The sequence below is a fragment of the Mugil cephalus genome, chromosome 6 (genome assembly GCF_022458985.1).
Source record: "Mugil cephalus isolate CIBA_MC_2020 chromosome 6, CIBA_Mcephalus_1.1, whole genome shotgun sequence".
Classification (NCBI taxonomy): Eukaryota; Metazoa; Chordata; class Actinopteri; order Mugiliformes; family Mugilidae; genus Mugil; species Mugil cephalus.
In genome coordinates, this window is record NC_061775.1 from 672,941 (window position 1) to 692,219 (window position 19,279).

General features: G+C 39.5%; 1 protein-coding gene across 2 annotated transcripts in view; it reads left to right on the forward strand.

Annotated features, from left to right (window-relative positions):
- Window positions 1–8,019: 8,019 nt before the first annotated feature.
- The window catches only part of pde6d (phosphodiesterase 6D, cGMP-specific, rod, delta), a 38,487-nt gene continuing 27,227 nt past the window's right edge, over window positions 8,020–19,279 (forward strand). Inside the window, exons 1-2 of one of the 2 annotated variants that reach the window (XM_047587838.1) lie at window positions 8,020–8,324; window positions 15,610–15,698. In XM_047587838.1, coding sequence (XP_047443794.1) covers window positions 8,275–8,324; window positions 15,610–15,698 — 139 coding nt within the window. In that variant the 5' untranslated portion in view covers window positions 8,020–8,274. The remainder of the gene's footprint in view (window positions 8,325–15,609; window positions 15,699–19,279) is intronic. The other variant, XM_047587837.1, reaches the window with a different exon arrangement.

Genomic DNA, 19,279 nt, shown 5'->3' on the forward strand with positions numbered 1-19,279 from the left:
AAGGGCTTTTGTTCAGGACAACATCAAATGGAGCTTCAACACACCAGCAGCTTCCCATCAAGGTGGTGTCTGGGAACGTCTGATTCATTCTGTGAAAAGCGTTCTCACTTCCGTACTGAAACAACAAACTTTGGATGATGAAGGGCTCCAGACTGTCTTCTGTGAGGTTGAGGCAATTCTAAATGACAGACCCATCACAAAAGTCTCAGATGATTCAGATGATTTAGAACCTCTCACCCCAAATCACATTTTACTGTTGAAGGGAAAGCCAATCATGCCACCAGGACTGTTTGACCAAAATGATCTGTACATAAGGAAAAGGTGGAGGCAAGCACAGTATATTGCTGAACTGTTTTGGAAAAGATGGATTTCTGAGTACCTACCCATGATGCAGGAGAGACAAAAATGGACAAGGCCAAGGAAAAGCCTCACTTCTGGAGATATTGTTCTGGTCGCAGATGCCTCAGCTCCAAGAGGATCTTGGATCATGGGGAAAGTTTTGGACATCAGACCAGATGCAAAGGGCTTGGTAAGCACTGTGCGTCTCCAAACTAGGACTAGTATTCTGGAGAGACCTGTAACGAAGCTCTGTCTACTACTGGAAGCAGCAGTCTAACATTATGACTCTCTCTTTCTTTATCTCTATTTTTTCTTTCTCTTTCTCCAATTAGCCTGTGTTTTATTTGGCAGATTCATTAAGAAGATGGTCCATTTAGGGATATTATGACAGCCAGAATAGGTCTGCCCTGTAGTTATAGTTCCAGAAGTAGCTCCTTTTTTGTAGATAATTGTAACTGTGATAGTATGCACAATTAGGGGCCGGAGTGTAGGAGCTATTTGTTGGTTTTTAGTTGTAAATCTGATAGCTCTAAGTATGAGCAACTTTGTTTGATTAATTTAAGTGTTTGTTTTATTTAGATTAGATTTTTGCTAATATTATTAAGTATTTTTAGGATATAGATTTGCATGGCTAGTTTTTTGGGTTATTTATTTATTTATTTTTGGTAAATGGTTCACACTGGGCACGTTAGGTTATTTAGTTAGGTAGGCACCCTTACTACCAGCATGCACCAGGGTGGGCCTATGGTTTTTTACCAGACAAAGGAGAGAGCAGCCATGATTTTCTTTGTTCTTTTGTTTGTTTTATTATTTTGAAATAAACCATCAAAACGCAAAGGATTCAGCTTGGACATTCATCTTCTTTTGCCTGCGTTAAACCACATTCCCGAAGTGCATCAGTGGCCTTTTGATTTTGTTTGATTTAAAGATTAATTTGTTTTTTATAGACAAACGGCCACTACAACCACTTCAAGTTCACTGATGATAAGCAGATAATATAGAGCCAGAAGGGCAAGCACTACATTTGCCATGATGAATCAGCTATATGTAGCAGGGCTGGTGAAAGCTAGCTGCCGCAAGGCTTGTTGAAGATGGCTGCTGCAGGGCCAGTGAAGGGTAGGGCTAGTGGAAGCTAGCTGCTGCAAGGCTGGTAGAAGCTAGCTGTTGCAGGATCGTTGAAGGCTAGGGCCAGTAGAGGCTAGCTGCTGTAGGGTCAGTAGAGTCTAGAGATGGTGGATGCTAGCTGCTGCAGGGCCGGTGGAGGCTAGGGCTGGTGGATAATAGCTGCTACAAGGCTGGTAGAAGCTAGCTGCCAAGGGGCTGGTGGAGCCTAGCTGCAGTAAGGCTGGTGAAGATGTTGGTGGAGCCTTGCTGCCGCTGAGCTGGTGGATGCTATCTGCTACAGGGCTGGTGGAGGCTAGCTGCTGCTAGCACACAGCACCAGGTAAGTTCCAGAGAGGCTGAAGGCTTAAAACTGAATTCAAACAGTCCAGGGCTAGGCCATGCACCAACAAGTCCATTCCAGAGAAACTTCAAGCCTACAGTAGGCAAGACCAGGCTTCAAAACAGACCCGCAATTAATGCAAAAGTATCCAAAAAGCAAGCTCCAGAAATCCCAGAATGGGAAAATAAAGAGGAACTTGCAAAACATCCCACGTTCAACCCCAATTTACAAAAACAAAAAAACAAACAAACAAAAAACATGATGACTTACAACATTAAAATTTCAGACCTCACAAACAAAGAGGTTGGCTGCCATCTTGGGTTTATTTGTTTGTGTGTACGTCGGTATGTAATTCTGTCCATCATAAAACAGAGCGGAGGAGAAATGGAGAATCATGACAATGAAGAAAATAAGATAAGTAACATCCTTATTTATTGGATGTGTTCCATAGGAAAAGTGACCTGATATGACTTCTGTTGTGATTTGTATATATAAATAAATTTAGGTTTATTTCGTTTATATAGCACCTTAAAAGCAAAGAGCATTTGCACCAAAGTGCTTCAAATTCAACATGTCACATAAACATGTAAATTACAGATCAACATCACTGTGTCAACGAATGAAAAGCTATTAACACCCAAGGTGACCAGATGGGGAAATTACAACAGATCAAATGCCAGTGAAAGCCAAGGTATAAGATGAGTCTTAAGGTGCTTCTTAAGAGCCTCAACAGAGTTAAAAGATTCTGGCAGGCTGTTCCAGAGCCGAGGGGCTGCAACAGAAAAGGCCCAGTCCCCTGCCTTTTTTCCCCCGAACGTGGCACAGCCAACATAACACGGTCTGAGGATCTGAGGGTTCTGGTGGTGGTGTAAGGGGTGAGAAGCTCAGAGATATATGAAGGGACGGGAACATGGAGGGATTTATAAAAAAGCAGAAGAATTTTGTGTATCCTAAAATAAATGGAGAGCCAGTGTAATGATGCAAGAATGGGAGTGATGTGGTCTCGTTTCTTTGACCTTGTTAATAACTGGGTGGGTTAATAACAGGAGATTGTGGACTGGGTAATACCTGAGTAGAGGGAGTTGCAGTAGTCCGGCCTGGATGATATGAATGCATGAATAACTGTTTCTAGGTTGGAGGGTGATAGGAAGTGCCTGATTTTTGAGATGGTTCTGAGCTGAAGGAAACCGGACTTGACAGCGGAATTTCCATGTCTGTTGAAACTTAAGTTATCGTCAAATAAGACCCATGGTTCATTACATGTGTGGTGTGATATGGGAAGAAAGGTGGTCAAGGTTCTGGGCAGTAGCAGTATAATGATGAGGGGGGGCAAAGAGTGACAATTCTGTCTTGTCCTCATTTATCTGAAAGAATTTGAGCCAACCAGTCTTTGATTTCATCAAAACAGTTTTTTTATTTGGGTGAGAATTGAGGGGAGTGTAGATCTGCGTGTCGTCAGCGTAGCAATGGAAAGAGATGCTGTGTCTTTGCATAATTTATTGATGTGATATTTGCAGTGTGGAGGAGGATCTACCAATGGACACAGTGAATTGTCTGTTTGAGATGTAGAAGTGGAACCAATCAAGGGCGGGACTGGAAATGCCGACCCAGTGTGACAGGCGATGGAGGAGATTTTGTGGTCAACAATGTCGAAGGCTGCGTTGAGGTCTAAAAGAATAAAGATGGAGCATTTGCTGGCATCTTCAGCGCAAAGGAGGTTATTTTTTACCCTTAAAAGAGCTGTCTCTGTGCTGTGGTGTTCATGGAACCCTGATGGAAATTTTTCAAATATATTAGGAAGGACAGAATCTGATTAAAAACATTTTTTTCTAACACGTTGGATAAAAAAGAAAGCTTAGAAATTGGTCTAAAATTGTTCAGAATATTTGGGTCAAGACCAGGCTTTTTGAGGAGTGGCTGGACTATGGCATGCTTGAAACAAGACGGGACAACACTGAAATTAACTTCGGGGGAGGGGTGTTTGAATAAGGTTGGAGGACATTGAAGGCCTAGGGGGAAAATGCGTGGCCTTCCACAGACATAGATGCCGCATTCAGGCTTGTCACAGCGCCAATACAACTGCCATCTTGGGCAGGGGATTCTGACCAGCTGTCAGACCACAGTACATCTGACTGACTAAAATGTGTTTTGTGCCACTTATGGGGATGTTCCTGTGAAATAAAACTAGCTTATTACCAGGGTTGGGAAGGTTATGTAAATGTAATCTAGTACACTTACCTGTTTAAAAATGTAACTTACTCTAAGTATCACAATATAATAGTAATGTACCTAATTACTTTCAGTTACTTTTGGATTACTTCAATCCCAAACATGCAAATAAAGACAAAAGTGTACAGAAGATATGTCATCAAGTCAGTGTATTTATTAGAAAAACATATAAAATCTCCTTTAGACCGGAAGAACCTGTATTATTTCTTTGACAAATCAGGTATCCATTGAATTGTTTTGTTTTTTTTAAACAGGAAAGAAAAAAAGAAAACAAAACAAAATTAAAACCACAGGGGTAAGTGACTTTTTCCTCTGGAAAACAAACAGTGCAAAATTAACAACACATCATCATAAATCAGACTAAGCCATAGGTTGTAACGACTGCAATGATAAGAATGAAATTGATTATTTTAATAATAATAATTATTGTTATAATTAGATGTAAAAAAAATAATAATAATAATAATCACCTGACAGAAGTGTGTCAGGTTATTACCTGACACACTTCTGCGATACAGTGCGATACAGTTACCTGCATGTCACTAAATTGCCTGTGAGCTGCTGACTTCAATTACAGCTTTGCCAAACATGATCATTTGCTGAAACTCATTTTCTTTGCACATATCTATCACTGAAGACATTGTTTCCCCCTCTAAACCTACCCAAGAAGACCTGGTTATAATTTACATTAGAGCAGGTAAAATGAAGTACAGCACAGCCTAAGGAAGACTGTAAAACATACACATTGCGTGTGACACTAGCTGGGTTTACATGGATCTTTTTTCCAATTGAAGGTTTCAGGTCAGCTGTTTACATGTGAGGTGATCTATTCCGATCTGATGTTTACACGTACCAGTACTTTTAATTGGAACAGCCATTTTAAAGACGTGTGACATGCGCAGATCGATGAAAACAGCCCGTTCTTCTTCTTCTTTTGCGATGGTGGTTGGCAAACAACCTTTACGTACATTACCGCCGCCTATTGAAATGGAGTGTGGATCTGGATAATCTAAATCCTATAAAATAATCCCGTGACTGATCTCTCGTCTAATCAGCATATTCGTTACTACTGTTCTGATAATTTTATTCTTAAAGCAACAGCTTTAACACATTTGTGTTAACCTTATAGTAGCCGGTCTTCAAGGTTTTCCAGCGGTTCCAGCAGCAAGTAGACACGGCTTCCCTCTGCTCAAGATGGCGGCCACGTTTACGCATCGTTCTAATGGACACTACCGACAGCGGTATCTATGCGGTCTGAACCATTGATTGTATGGTCTATATATTATGTCTAAGGTCTGAACGATTAAGCCCATACCTTAGTGAAAAATAAATAAATAAATAAAATAGCTGCTCATCGAGTAGCCGCTTGAGGCCGACTCCGTAAGGGAGCAAACCCCCATAGACCCGTGTTGAAAAGCCCACATTCAAAGCAATATTAAACATGTTTACAGCCTGGAACAAAAAAAGTTGTTAAAAACATAGGCCCGGTTCCAATCCGTTCCCTAAACACTCAAGCCTGGAACAAGCACTGATTTTAGTGACGTCAGCTGTAAGTGACTGAGTGTGAGAGCCTGACTGCTCCAGATCCTAGAAATAGAAACGGAACAGTGCTTACCCGCTTTCACGTGACGTTACCTTGACAACGACATTCTGTTGACACCGGCTTTCTCCCAAGACGACCTGGTTGCAGACCTCCACTGTGGGGATGCTTCCGGTGGTAGTTTTGATTTATAATCCAAGCACTCCCTTTGTAGGATGGACAAGAGTTAATTTCAAAATGATTATTAAGGTATTTCGTGGGCATTGGCATGAAATGTGATGTAAGTGATATTTTTTTCAGCATCCCCCGTATTTGACTGGAACCTGGCTATGAACTGGGAATTATTCCCTTACACAAAGTCAGCATCGATGCTGACTTACGGTAAGGGGGCTCTCTCTCTCTCTCTCTCTAATTTTGCCTACAGCCCCAAAATGGCAAGAGCTGTCTCTGACTTCTGATTTGGTGAAAAATATTGCTACACCTCCAGAGCGGTTTAACCTGTGATTGAATAGTATCCTGTCTGCCCCAAACTCGTTTTTTCCCCCAGTATCAGAAGATTGAACAAACAATTTCCATCCTTTATAAAACAAGCAAATCCTTTGTGCTGCTTCAGCCACTTCTAAGAACTGAGTTTGAGTTATTTTGATTTTAAAGCTAAATTTAATTTGGATTACTCATTCAAACAACATTCCTTGATAATCAAAGTTATTCCTATTGGCTGGCCTTCGGAAGATGGGTCTTTCTATATGAGCTGGGTTCTGCTCAAGGAGTTTTTCCTTGCCCTCAGGCTTGCTCTGGAGATTTCAGGCCGTTTTTTGTAAAGCATCTTGAAACAATTTGTATTGTTATTGGCACTGTATACATAAAATTAAACTGAATTGTAGCCTTGATCAGTTTGATTAAAGGGACAATACAATCTGTAACTCTCATATCCACTACCATGTTGGTTGGCAGGTTCAGTTTTTTAGACATTAAATGTAAAAACAAGATTTTGAGAACTAGTAACAAAAAATGTTTTCCTCATTCGGCTGAAAATAAAGTGTTGTCCCCAATGTTTTCAAACACCGACACTGTCATAGTTAGATACTTGTAGATACTTGTCATTTCCTTTGGTATCTAACATGAAAGAGGTTAATTTCAAAACTTTTTATGGCGTTTATCCATGTAAAGATTTTTTAAAAAACTATTTCTAACAACCGGAAGTAACTATAACCTACAAAGAGCAGGACAGCCAATCCTATTAGAGATACTGTATAAGGAGGTGGGACCTGTGGTAAAGAATGCGATTTGTTAACCGTTTGTGTACCAAAAACACTGAGGGTGGACAGCAGAGATTTTCTCTTTTTTTAACGATCTAACATTTTATTTTTAAGATCACAAATCATACAAGACTAGTATACAACAAGGAACATCGGCATTTTATAGAAAACAAAAAATAAAAAAAAACACTGAAGAGTGAGAAACTGATGGCAACATTCTTCTGGCTTCTTTTATTTTTTCAACGTACTTCAGTGACGTATAATAAAGCGTAAAATCTTGAATAAAACACTGAAGTTTGCACTTCCCATTTACATTTATGTCACATGATATTTACCAATAGTAATTACCAGATTAACTAAAATCGATACACAGAATACATATATATATATTCAGAAAGTCTGTAAAGGTGGATCGATGCTTCGATGTCTCCATTATGAGGTGTTGCTAAGTAACACATGGCTTTTCTATCACTATAAATGACTTTATTCCTCCGTATAATTGAACTGTGTTCATTGCACAGTGCAGCCGTACAAACTGTTTTTATAATAACAACAGTGTACATACTTGTTCTGTACATACATCTAAGCTATCAGTCATTCATACTTATACTTAACGCTGAATCATATGGACCCACTACTTATCCACTGTAAATCACGAACACAATGCCCATATCCTGTATCTTGCAAATATGTAAACCCTGTACGCAGCCTGGCCTGTCATCTCCGTACACATCTTACCATACCTTCTTCGTATTTGTGGTAAGATGCTAACTGTATTTCATTGGCTCTGTAGCGACTCCTCCTCTGCAAAATAGACTACTTTCTAAAGCTTATTCTCTGCATAATGACAATAAAGTTTAATACAATCTAATGATGTGGCATAGAGTAAATGGCTTTCTCATAAAATCAGATGCTTGCTAACATGTTGCAATGCAGCCCTGTTGAGTAGAATTTGCTCACACAAATACATGTTCAGTTCTGTAAAATGAAGATCAATGGCTGGGGATAAGCCTCCTGTCCCCAGCCGGTACCTATAATAGTTTGCAGACTCCGCCTAATCGGAGCACCGTCGACGTACCCCGGTGTAGTAATGGTGCGTAACATCAGTGAATACCATTGACTGGTGAATACGCAGATGGCATTTGGCGTTGCCACTGGTGACGCGTCTCTATCCATTTTAGTCCCACACATGCTTCTTATTTCTGCAGTGATTGGCTGGTTGGAGACACCCTTGTTTTTGACTGGCGAATGAAGCTGTCCGTTCGTTAGCTGGGTATATTTGGCTGATAGCATTATCGGATCAGTTTTAACCTGCAGCCCAACGGTACAGATATAACTTATGCATAGTGTGCGCTATCCCCAGCGAGCATTAACGGACGTTGTAGTTGGTTAATAAGTTGAACTAACGTGAAAAGGAGGTATTTCTGCAAATTCTGGGTTCTCTAAAAGAAACAATTCCAGCAATGTCTTCAGACGAAGACAGGGCCAAGGAGATTCTGAAAGGCTTCAAACTGTATCCTTTTTCCTGTTTGTTACGGTGCGCGAAAGTCAGACATCTACTAAACATATTAATTTCCAACTCTCTAGATAACGCATAAGAAAGATGATTGTAACATCGTGTAACATTTTGTGACTGATTAGATCGACAGGAACAGCAAGGTTAGCTCCTATGGCTAACCCTTCGAGTCTTCGCTAACGTCAACAGTAACAGCCTTACTAGTCATTAATTTATATGACGAAATAAAAACGGTGGCGTGTTTCCAAAGCAAGACAGTTTACGTCTAAATGACGACCTACCAGCTAAAACGAGTGACCTTATCGCGTGATATTTTTGGCTAAGTGTTGAAAAACGTTTGTTGTGGCAGGTACGATTAAAAGGAAGTACAATAGTTATGGGATAACTGATGAGGATGGAGAGGACGTTACTGACACAGCTGGTTGTCAGATAGTTGTTTGTTGTGAAACTTCTATGTACTGTCTGTATGCTCCTGGAAGTTAATGACAGATATTTTATTCAAGTGTGTCGTTTCACTGCGTCATGTCATGACAAACGGCGTCGTATTGAGGTAAAGTTTGGTTATAATGTGCAGATTGCAGTGAAACTGTGTGCTGGGGCAGTGACTATGAAGTCAGCCTGGTTCTGTGTTTAGAGTGGATGGTAAGCTTCTCAAGAAGTCAAAAGAAAGAACGTGTAAAATCCCATGTTTTTATATATAAATTGTTAGGCTAACCCTTTTAACCTTGAATTTAATCCGTTGATAGGCTGGTTTAACAAAATATAAGATTAGTGTTAGTTTGTAAACACTACCAACCAACACATTTTTCTGGGTACACTGAGTTTTTTTTAAACTTCAATTAATAGATGGTGGCAAAATGTCTTTGCCATCTGAAAATAGATAAGCAAGAGAAAAATGGTGCACTGCTAATGATCTACATGAGTCTGGCCTTTAAGTCTGTTAATGCAAACAATCTGTCAGTTTGTATTTGTTAGAAGCAGGTCATCTATGTTAATGTCAGTGTCATCTCTGTTCTCTGTTGAATCTGTTAAAATGTTAATCTTATTAATTGATCTGGTTTATAATCTTAATGCCAAGTTGATATGGTTATATTGTCAGGTAATTAACTAAAATAATATACATTAATATGCTTTTAGGAAACAAGCACTAATTGATAACTTTGAAAGTGTCTTGTAGACACCATGCCATCGTATAACACAATACAAATACAAAATTAATTGATGTTCATGGTAGATCAGTAACCAGTTGCATCGTTCTCAGGCAGATCCCATCAAGACGAATGATAAATGATAGCAGAACATCATCCAGATGTTAGTGCTCTGTTTGCATCTACACAGGAGGGATCCAGGCACAGTACTGAGTTACTGAGTAGGTCTCCAATGTTTTTAGGAAATCACTGAGAACAGAGTGAAAAAACAAATCTTAAAATATGCCTTGGTACAAATTTGAATTAAAATCACATACAACATATTTTAATGCTCCTGTTTCCTGTAAACTATATCATAGGTACCATCTGACCTTCAATAGAAATATCCCCTTAATCAAGGTTGTTCAGTCATGTAAAAAAGTACAGCATTTGTATAAGCAAATCTAAACTAAAATCCCACACTGGTCAGACATTAAAATCCATAAAATTAGAATTATACATATGAGATTACATGGAAGATGTGCTGACTAAACTTACCATTACAGCTAAACTGTAATGTGTCAGATAACATAAAAGGAAAGACAAGCCCTTTTGGAATAATGTGCCCTGATCAGACAGGGCTCCAAGATTTTTTTTCACTAGTAACACTGTCTCATACTGAATTTTAGGAGCACAAGCCTTAAATCAAACTGCAACACAATTGTTCACATCGTTGTTCACTGATTCACACATGTGTTACTAATAATCAGGACTGTCGATTACAGTAGATTAAAATATTTAATCAGCTGCATGATTGTTCAAAGTGAGTGCATGATCAATTTCAGATTAATTGCACTTTTTTATTTTCTCTAAATGTACTTTAAAGGATATTTTCAAAATTTTAATACTCGCCGTGAAAGTGGACAAATATGTATAATTGCCACAATAAATATTTTCCAAAAAAACAAACAAAACAAAGGTATTGCATGCTTATGTGAAATTTATGCTTTTGCATAAGTTGCAGAGTCTTCTGCATTAATGCAGACCCCTTTGCAGACCTTGCACGGACCTTGTTGTGTAGCTGACGTGTACCCCCCAGAAATGTAACTACTTGTGCGGGGATGCAGAGCGCAAGAGCTGTGATTGGTCCACTTGGAACCATGATTCTTCTTTAGTATTTCACGTCGACACTGAATCCAGGTAACTTTGTTTTGCTATCTGACACAGCTTTCAGGCTGAGCTTCAGATGGTTGAGGGTCTGTTCCCAGAATGTGTGTGTGTCCCTTGCACATCAGAAAAATGTATTAAATTGAATGGGTATTAATGTGTTAACAGCCCTATTAAAAATGTAAACACAATGGAACAAATACTAAACCAAATAATTGTAATTGTTCCTCTCAGTTTTTTTTTGTTCCCATGATCCATGATCTTATATTACTCTTAATATTCTTTTAGACTTGGACTTAGACTTTAATGATCCACAAGGGAAATTATTTAGTCACAGCCGCTCAGCACCCAAGAACAATCCTAAAAACCACAGGAATAATGAAAGATGAATAAAATAAGATTAGATTAAAGTAAAATAGTAATGTAATCAAAATACATGTACTCTATCCGATCTTGGTGAATATAAGGACCCAGGTTAGTCTGAGTCACTCATTAAAATGATCCAGTTTGATTAAGTTTTGAGTCAGTGTTGCTGAATATATAAGATTGAAATACAAATATAAAAATAGCAAGAATTTCAACAAAAATGCAAAGTGTGCAAATTAGAATATAGAGGGTATGGAGTGACACCACTGTCACCTCAGGTGACACCACCTGAGTGGCAAAAACACAGTAAAATGTATCAGTAAATACAGCGAGAAAGAAAGAAAGAGACACATTTGAGAGACATTACAATGTAGGGTAAATTGGGAACCTGCTCTAGTGCTGTCTAGAATTTCGCTGTCAAAGCTAATGTAGTGAGGAGAGTGTGGCTCTGCTTGGCTTCAGAAGCTCTAAAAGACTGCAAAAAACTGTGTTCTCTTCTCCAGAAATGGGCTAGTTATCCAACACATGTTCAGTCCATAGATCTGTACTTCAGTATTTTGGTTGGCCAAAGTCCCTTCCACTAATATGGAAGAGGTGGAGCTTATGACTTTGACCATTACAACAGATGAAGAAGACAGCTTCTTCTCTGTTTTGTTTTTGTTAACTTTGCTGCTGGCCAACAGCCGTTAAATACAGAACAGGACAAAGACCCTGGGCTGCCTAGATGGAAAGAAGATGGTTTCTTTCATTTAAATTAGTTTTTTTCCTTCACCAATTTGTTGCTGTAGATAATCTGGTTATGGTGAGAAAGACACAAGAATGCATCAGTGGTTTGTTTTGCGTGTTTGACCGAGCTGTGGAGCGTCACAGATGCCTCACAGCATGAACGTCGGGGTTCGAGTCCGACTCGGGCCTTGCTGGGTGGAGTTTGGATGTTCTCTCTGTGTCTGTGTGGGTTTTCTCCGGGTACTCCAGTTTCCTCACACCTCCAAAGACATGCTCGTAAGGCTAATTGGTGATTCTAAATTGACCCTAGGTGTGAGTGTGAATGGTTGTTTGTCTCAGTGTTAGCCCTGCGATAGGCTGGTGACCTGTCTAGGGTGTACCCCACCTTTCGCCTGATGACAACTGGGATAGGCTCCAGCAACCCACAACCCTAGTGAGGATAAGTGGTATGGAAGATGAGATGAGGCTGAATTGTGACATTATATGCAGCAAAGTGAAACACACCGAGTGTAGATGATGTGACCCTAGCAATTGACTAATACACCCAGCTCCAACAAATGACAAAACAAAAGCCAACAAAAAAATGTGTTGATGTTCAGTTGCCCAAACATCATACAGATGAAGGAATTAAACATTATATGTTATCTATAAGTAATGCTAAATAATGTACTCAGATATTTAAGCAAGCCCATATTAGAGACTGATGGAGTATTGTAGAAAATGCACTCAAGAAGTTACACATTTAGCCTCTTGTCCCCCTTCTGTCAATTGTGTGGCAGAGTTGGGCTCCAGTTGCTCCAGTAGTTGGCATATCTTTTCTTTATGTAAAGGCAAAACTTATTGCAAGATGGTAAATATTACAACTTTATGCTTAAGCTTAAACAGTTCTATATAAATACATTCATTTTTGTTATTTTAGTCTGTTGTTGTTGTACTGGATAGATGGCCTATAGTTTCAGCCATTAAAATGTTTTTAAAAATAAAAACAGACTAAACAGTAACAACAGCTTTTCACTGGGGGCTCATTAGCTTGTGTGTATGTTCTGACAGACTTGTTCAGGCACCCTGGTGGATTACACACATACGCCCTGCAGCAGGTCCCAGGGAGAACATGGTATAACCTTGTATGCTGTTACTAGAGTTTAAATCAGTTGCTGTAGGCAATTTACTTAGGTCAAGAGGAATGGATTTAAGGAATGCTTTTGAAGAAGAGTCCATTTGATCAGGTTTAAGAAAATACATGCTCACAAGTACAACTCGCACTGACTTTGACCCTTCTCAGCTATCAAAAAAGAAATACTTCTGGCTTTACAAGACCAATATATACACTCATCTTGGTACAATATTGTAGCACTCAGACATTTGCTGGTCAGAGACCTGCAGGTTAGAAGCTGTGTCTTTGGAGACAGTTGGTAGTGGTGGTGAGGTGGGATGGAGGTCCTCTAAGAGGAAGCAGTCCATTAAGTGGAACAGATCTTCTAGAACAGAGGTGTTATACTTGGACCACACTGATGTATGTGGTTATTTTCGTACAGAGCATGGAATTGGTAGTAATAACAGATGAGTATGCTTATAGCTGGCCTGTTGGAATCACTTGGGATGCATATTATTACCAGATCTGAAAAGGTCTTTAGTTTCAGTGAGCCAGAAGATGTTTTGTGGCGTCCATTTTTTTTTTAATCAAAGATAAACCATATTAATTTGAAGTCACTACCAGACCACATTGTTAAAATTTATATGATGTCTAAATATTACTCAAACTGAATAGAAACATATACATAGGAAATAAGGAACTGACCCCTGAGTTACACCATATGAGAGTGGGGTTGATGACAAGGAGAACTATTCAGTTACAACAGAGGGAAACACGTCAGATAGGCAGAAGCAGTACCTGGGATACTGTGGTCTACTGTCTCAAAGGCAGAACTCAAATCAAGCCCCAGCGTGATTTATGAGGAGTAGTTTCTGTACTGTGCTGGGCATGGAATCTTAATTGCCAATCCTCAGTTATATTGTTCATGTCATGTTTTGTTGGAAGATATGGGAGATGTGTGAACATATACATAAATTTATATTTATAAGCATGCCCACTTTGTTACTTGACCACTGTCTTGTTTGTTGTAATATAGCTTTTTATATATTTTTTGATGTATTTCATTCTTTAGTCCACCCACATGTGCACTGTGTGCACTGTCTGTGATGCTGAATGTCTTGCTGCTGTTAACGAGAATTTCCCCATTGTGGGATGAATAAAGGCATATTTTATCTTAATTCAGTAGTAGGACATTTTTTTTTAAAGATTTTTGATGAAAAGTAAAATGGTCTAAAACAAGGTTGGAAATAAACACGTCTAGTCCCTAATGCATGTGTCATTAACTCATTACACAGTATAGTTACTGAGGTATTCAACCTGAAATAATTATGTCTTAGTTTGTGTTTATTTTAATAAAATGGACACATACAAAATAATATCCTCAGCAAAGTAGTTGAGAAAACCACCAACCAGACTTTCACACACTTAGGGAATATGGCCAGTTATATCCTTGCAGTTACAGACAACGTCCTTTACAGGTTCTGTGTCTGACATTTATCTTGTGTTTATAGTGATTGTTGAGATCAGGAACAGCTGACAAACTGACAGATTGATGTGACAGCTTCCAATTAGCATCATCAGCACAAAGGCCTCTTCAGCTTCTTCTTGATGCGCTGTTATCTTTAAGTTGCTTGTAGGCTAAAAATATTTATTTCAGTTCTGGGCACTTCCCAGCGTATGTATACTAAAGCTTTCCTGGCCTGATGTAGCCAAACTCAGTTCTTATCACAGTGTAAGTCTGGTAACACTCCGCTGAAGTTTCATTATTGGAAACAGAGAAAACCTGTGTGCACAATTGGATAGGTCTGTAGCCAGTCAGAGCAACAGAGTAAGTGAAGCGAATGAGGCATTCTCGACAATTGCTTTTAATTGTTTGTCTTTTCAAGTTATATCAATATTTTTTACAACAGCTCACTTGTCAGACAGCAGCCATTTAAGTGAAAAAAATTCAACTCAACAGTATGCAGATGACATGTAAGAATGCTTCGCTGTTACTCTGTTGTCACCGCATAAAGCCTGCCCAGACAATTTGGTTGGCCTGGCAGTTGAGTGGCCGTAGCAAAAGTAATTCCCAAAGGAACGGTTCCAGACCAACTTTCCATCACAAGACAATTGTAGGCAGGGAAGTTTGCTGCCAGGCTAAAACTTTCTTGTAGCTCCTTTCTTGTCGCAAAAGAGTTTGCTTCTACTTCTTCCAGCCAAGCAGATGTGCAGTTTCATCTAAAAATTCCTTTCAGCCTCTTGGATTTTATCTGGACTTCCACTGTTCCCCTTAACTCATCTCTTAATGACATTTTAGATGTGGACTTCAGCATCGCCAGTAAGAATGGTGATGTAATAGCCACCTGGCACTCATTTCCCGATGTCAGAGATACAGGATGATATAACATAGCACTAAAATCCTGTTGTGCTGATAAAATACTTAACCAGAAGCAGGGGTTAGAAATCCTCTAAAACATAGTTCTAAGAACTATAGTTTGCCTCAGTTGCTGTACACAGGAAAAAGTTCAACAATTCTAAGAACTATAAAGAAATGTTCCTGCCATCCAAGACCACTATTACTTGTTTTTCATTCATATGACTTTTTTAAATATGCCTGCTGCAGTATTATTTCTTTGTGAAAGATTGTGCAGCCAATTTAGTTATTATTTGTATTTGTGACAATAAATGACAAAACCATGGGTAAAGAAACAGCTATAGACATGATGTAGTAAACACATAATGCGAACAATATCATTAAGCTGTATATAAAAACATGTATATTTTTTAGTTTGGTTGTTGTCACTTAGCCTTTTCCTGATAGAAATTGGATGAATCTTCGGGATGCTGAGACGGGCAAAGTCCTTTGGCAGGGAACGGAGGACCTCTCTGTGCCAGGAGTAGAACATGAAGGTATTTTCACACACTAAACTTAAAATTAGACAAGCATACTCAGTTAGGTTCATATATAGTATGTTTGCACACCACTTGTTATGTAGATTTAAGTTAAAGTATATAGTGTGTATATACATACACACATACATATATATATGTATGTATGTATATATATATATATGTATGTCTATGTCTATATCTATCTATCTATCTATCTCTATATATATATATATATATATATATACATATATATCTAAGGGGTAGACTAAGGGGAAGGGCTAAGGGATAGGGCTAAGAGGGAGAATTGGGATTGGGTCCAAGTACATCTTGCCAAAAGTATTCACTCACCTGCCTTTACAACCACATGAACTTAAGTGTCATCCATCATCCATAGGATTTAATATGACGTTGGTTCACCCTTTGCAGCTAAAATGGCTTCAACTCTTCTGAGAACTCTCCACAAGGTTTAGGAGTGTGTTTATGTGAATTTTTGACCATTTTTCCAGAAGTACATTTGTGAGGTCAGACACTGATGTTGGACGACAAGGCCTGACTCACAGTCTTCGCTCTGATTCATCCCAAATGTGTTCTATCGCGTTGAGGTCAGGACTCTGTGCAGGACAGTCAAGTTCTACTACACCAGACTTGCTCATCCATGCCTTTATGGACCTTGCTTTGTACACTGGTGCAGTGTTGGAACAGGAAGGGGCCACCCCCAGACTGTTCCCACAATGTTGGGAGCATAGAATTGTCCATAATCTCTTGGTATTCTGAAGCATTCAGAGCTCCTTGCACTGGAACTGGAAGGGGCCAAGCCCAGCTCCTGAAAAACAACCCCACACTTAATGATCCACGAGGGAAATAACTTTGTCATCGTAGCTTTGTTGCATATAAAAGTGAACACAGGAAAGATAAAATGAGATATAAAATTAGATTAAAATAAAATAAAAAATAAAAAGTGTAATCAAAAAATGTACAGAATTAGCATGATGAAAAAATATACAAAAATAGTTGGCAAAACAGTGACCAATAAACAGATATGGTTTATTGGTCAGTTGCATAGCAGCAGCATGGATTGTGTCATTACAATGCGTTTCTCATCAGTGGTGTTACCTTGTCATTGTCCACTGAGGGAAGGATGTAAATGCCAACAGAGTGTGTCCGCCCGTAGAGTCTGAAGTCAGGCACAGACATACTGTGATCCTAAGCCAGGTCTCCAAAGCTCTTCTCAAGACACACTCTCTCAGCTCACTCATCCAGCTGCCAAAGACCTCGCATTCCCCCGAAACTCATCCGCTCCTCCACCTCCAACTCCAGCCTGGCATCCCCAGCACTTCTCCTGTAGCTCAGCGGGAATCTCAGGGCTCACTCCATAACCACACTACCAAACTCCACAACCAACGTCACAGCCAAACACAAAAAGTCAGAAAAAAATAAAATAAAAACAGCACAAAAAGACAAAAAATGGCACACAAAAAAAAAACAACAAGTCAGACAAAAAACAACCATTAACACACTCAGAATAACCTAACCAGGTTATTCTTCGCGGAAGCATTGAATTTTCATTAAAACTCCCTCTCATGCTGTTAGTGGCTGTTAGTGGATATGATCTCACAAACTACTATGCTGATTAGACGTGAGACCTCCAACTTTGACTAGTCACATGATGTTTTCATCGATCTGCGCATGTCTCGTGTCTGTATAATAGTCCATGGGCCAGAGCCCAAAATTTCACTATTCGGTATCAGTCAAAGGGACGAAGGCTACCTATATTTTTTGTATAGATATATGTCTGTAGATAATTTTTTTGTTTGATAGCCTTTCCAGGTGAGTAGCTAAATATTGGTTATCAGCTCATGAAGTTAACCACCGCCTAAGGAAAACTGTGTGTTAGACGCATGTGCATAATCTGTTTTACCCTCATGATTAGGACTTTTCTCAATGTTCAATAATATTGTGTTTGGTATCATTTTAAGGAACATCAGAAACACAAAACACAAGTACCACAGCATTCCCCTGACTGTAAGGTTTCAGAAAATATATAACATGCCCATATAATTTCATTGTGAGAATTCAAGATGGCGTCGGAGTCCATCTTTACCCATTTTCAACTTTTGATCTTGACAACACAGATGGTCATGTAATACCTCTTTTTGTATGTTTACAAGGGTGGGAAGTTCATTTCCGGGGTTATTTTTGAGATACAAGGTCAAATTCAAGGTCACTTGAAGGTCAAAGGTCAAATTTGGAATTATACTGTGCTCCGGTTAGAAGTAACCCCAGTTCACCACAACAGAAAGAAGCAGAGCCCAGGTAAATATCAGTCCAGCACTGCTGTTCTACCAACGATCACAATCAAAAACAAGCAGGCAAGGTTTGTTTTACTTCTATGATTATTCTATCAACACATACATTTACTTCAAGTGAGTATATCCTAAATATATTCGTAATGTACACCAGCAGTCCCCAACCTTTTTTGCACCATGGACCGGTTTAATGTCCGTCAATATTTTCACGGACCAGCCTTTAAGGTGTGGTGGATAGATACAGGGCTTTCCACAAGCGCAGCTGACGGCCATATAGCCCACTGCAAAATTAAGTCCAGCCGGTTACTTTAATGACTATTATTTTTATAGCCTCCAAGCTTTAAATATTAATGTTCGATTTTAATAAAATTTAATGTTTATCTAACTTACTGACAATAATGTAAAACGGAACCGCATTCATTTAAGTTGTGATTCGCGCTGTTTGTACCGATAATCACAAATTACTCTGATCACCGCCGACTTCATTGAACAAGAGAGAGAGACTCATCCGTGTGTGTGTGTGCGCGCGCGCTCAGAGGTGTCAGTAGTGTGTCGGCGTCGTTGGTGGGGACAGAGATAATGCTTATTTTTTACCGCTTTCACCACCCCGGGCAGCTCGCCTTTGGTGCGCGCCCCTTCCCCGGGGCGAGGAGAGTGCGGCCAATTGCAGCTAACAACTGTAGCATATGAAGCCACTTGTCATTTTCTCACACATAATGTCACTTTCGCGTAAATTCTCTTTTGTCTTACAACCAAAAGACATGCATTCATGTGTTGACTGTCCTTGCATATAACCACCGAATGCCTGGCCACCTGAGGTCAAACTAGAAACAGAGTGTCCGACCATTCCAGCATCGCTCGCTGTGTTCCTGTGCTATCTACTCACAGGCTCTAATGATCCTGTTCATGCAGCCCAGAGAGTTAAGCGACTTCTGCAATCATTTGGCCAAGGCATAGTATATGCAGTGACATGTGGAAAAATCAAGCCTTCTAAGCACATTGTTCTGCCATTCAGTGTCAAGTCATTAACAGGAAGTGTGGAGTTGATAAACATTCTTAACCGACTTGGGCACAGTGTATCCTATTCCCAGATGGCAGAGATTGACACTGCCTTGTGTTTTCAGAAGCTCTCGTCATCAGGGAGAGATACGGCCTTACCAGGTAACATCCATCCAAGAATATTCACAACTTTAGCCTGGGACAATATTGATCGTCTGGAAGAAACCATCAGTGGTGAGGGAACATCTCATAGAGTCAATGGGATTGCTGTGCAAGCAAAGCGAGTTAACCAAG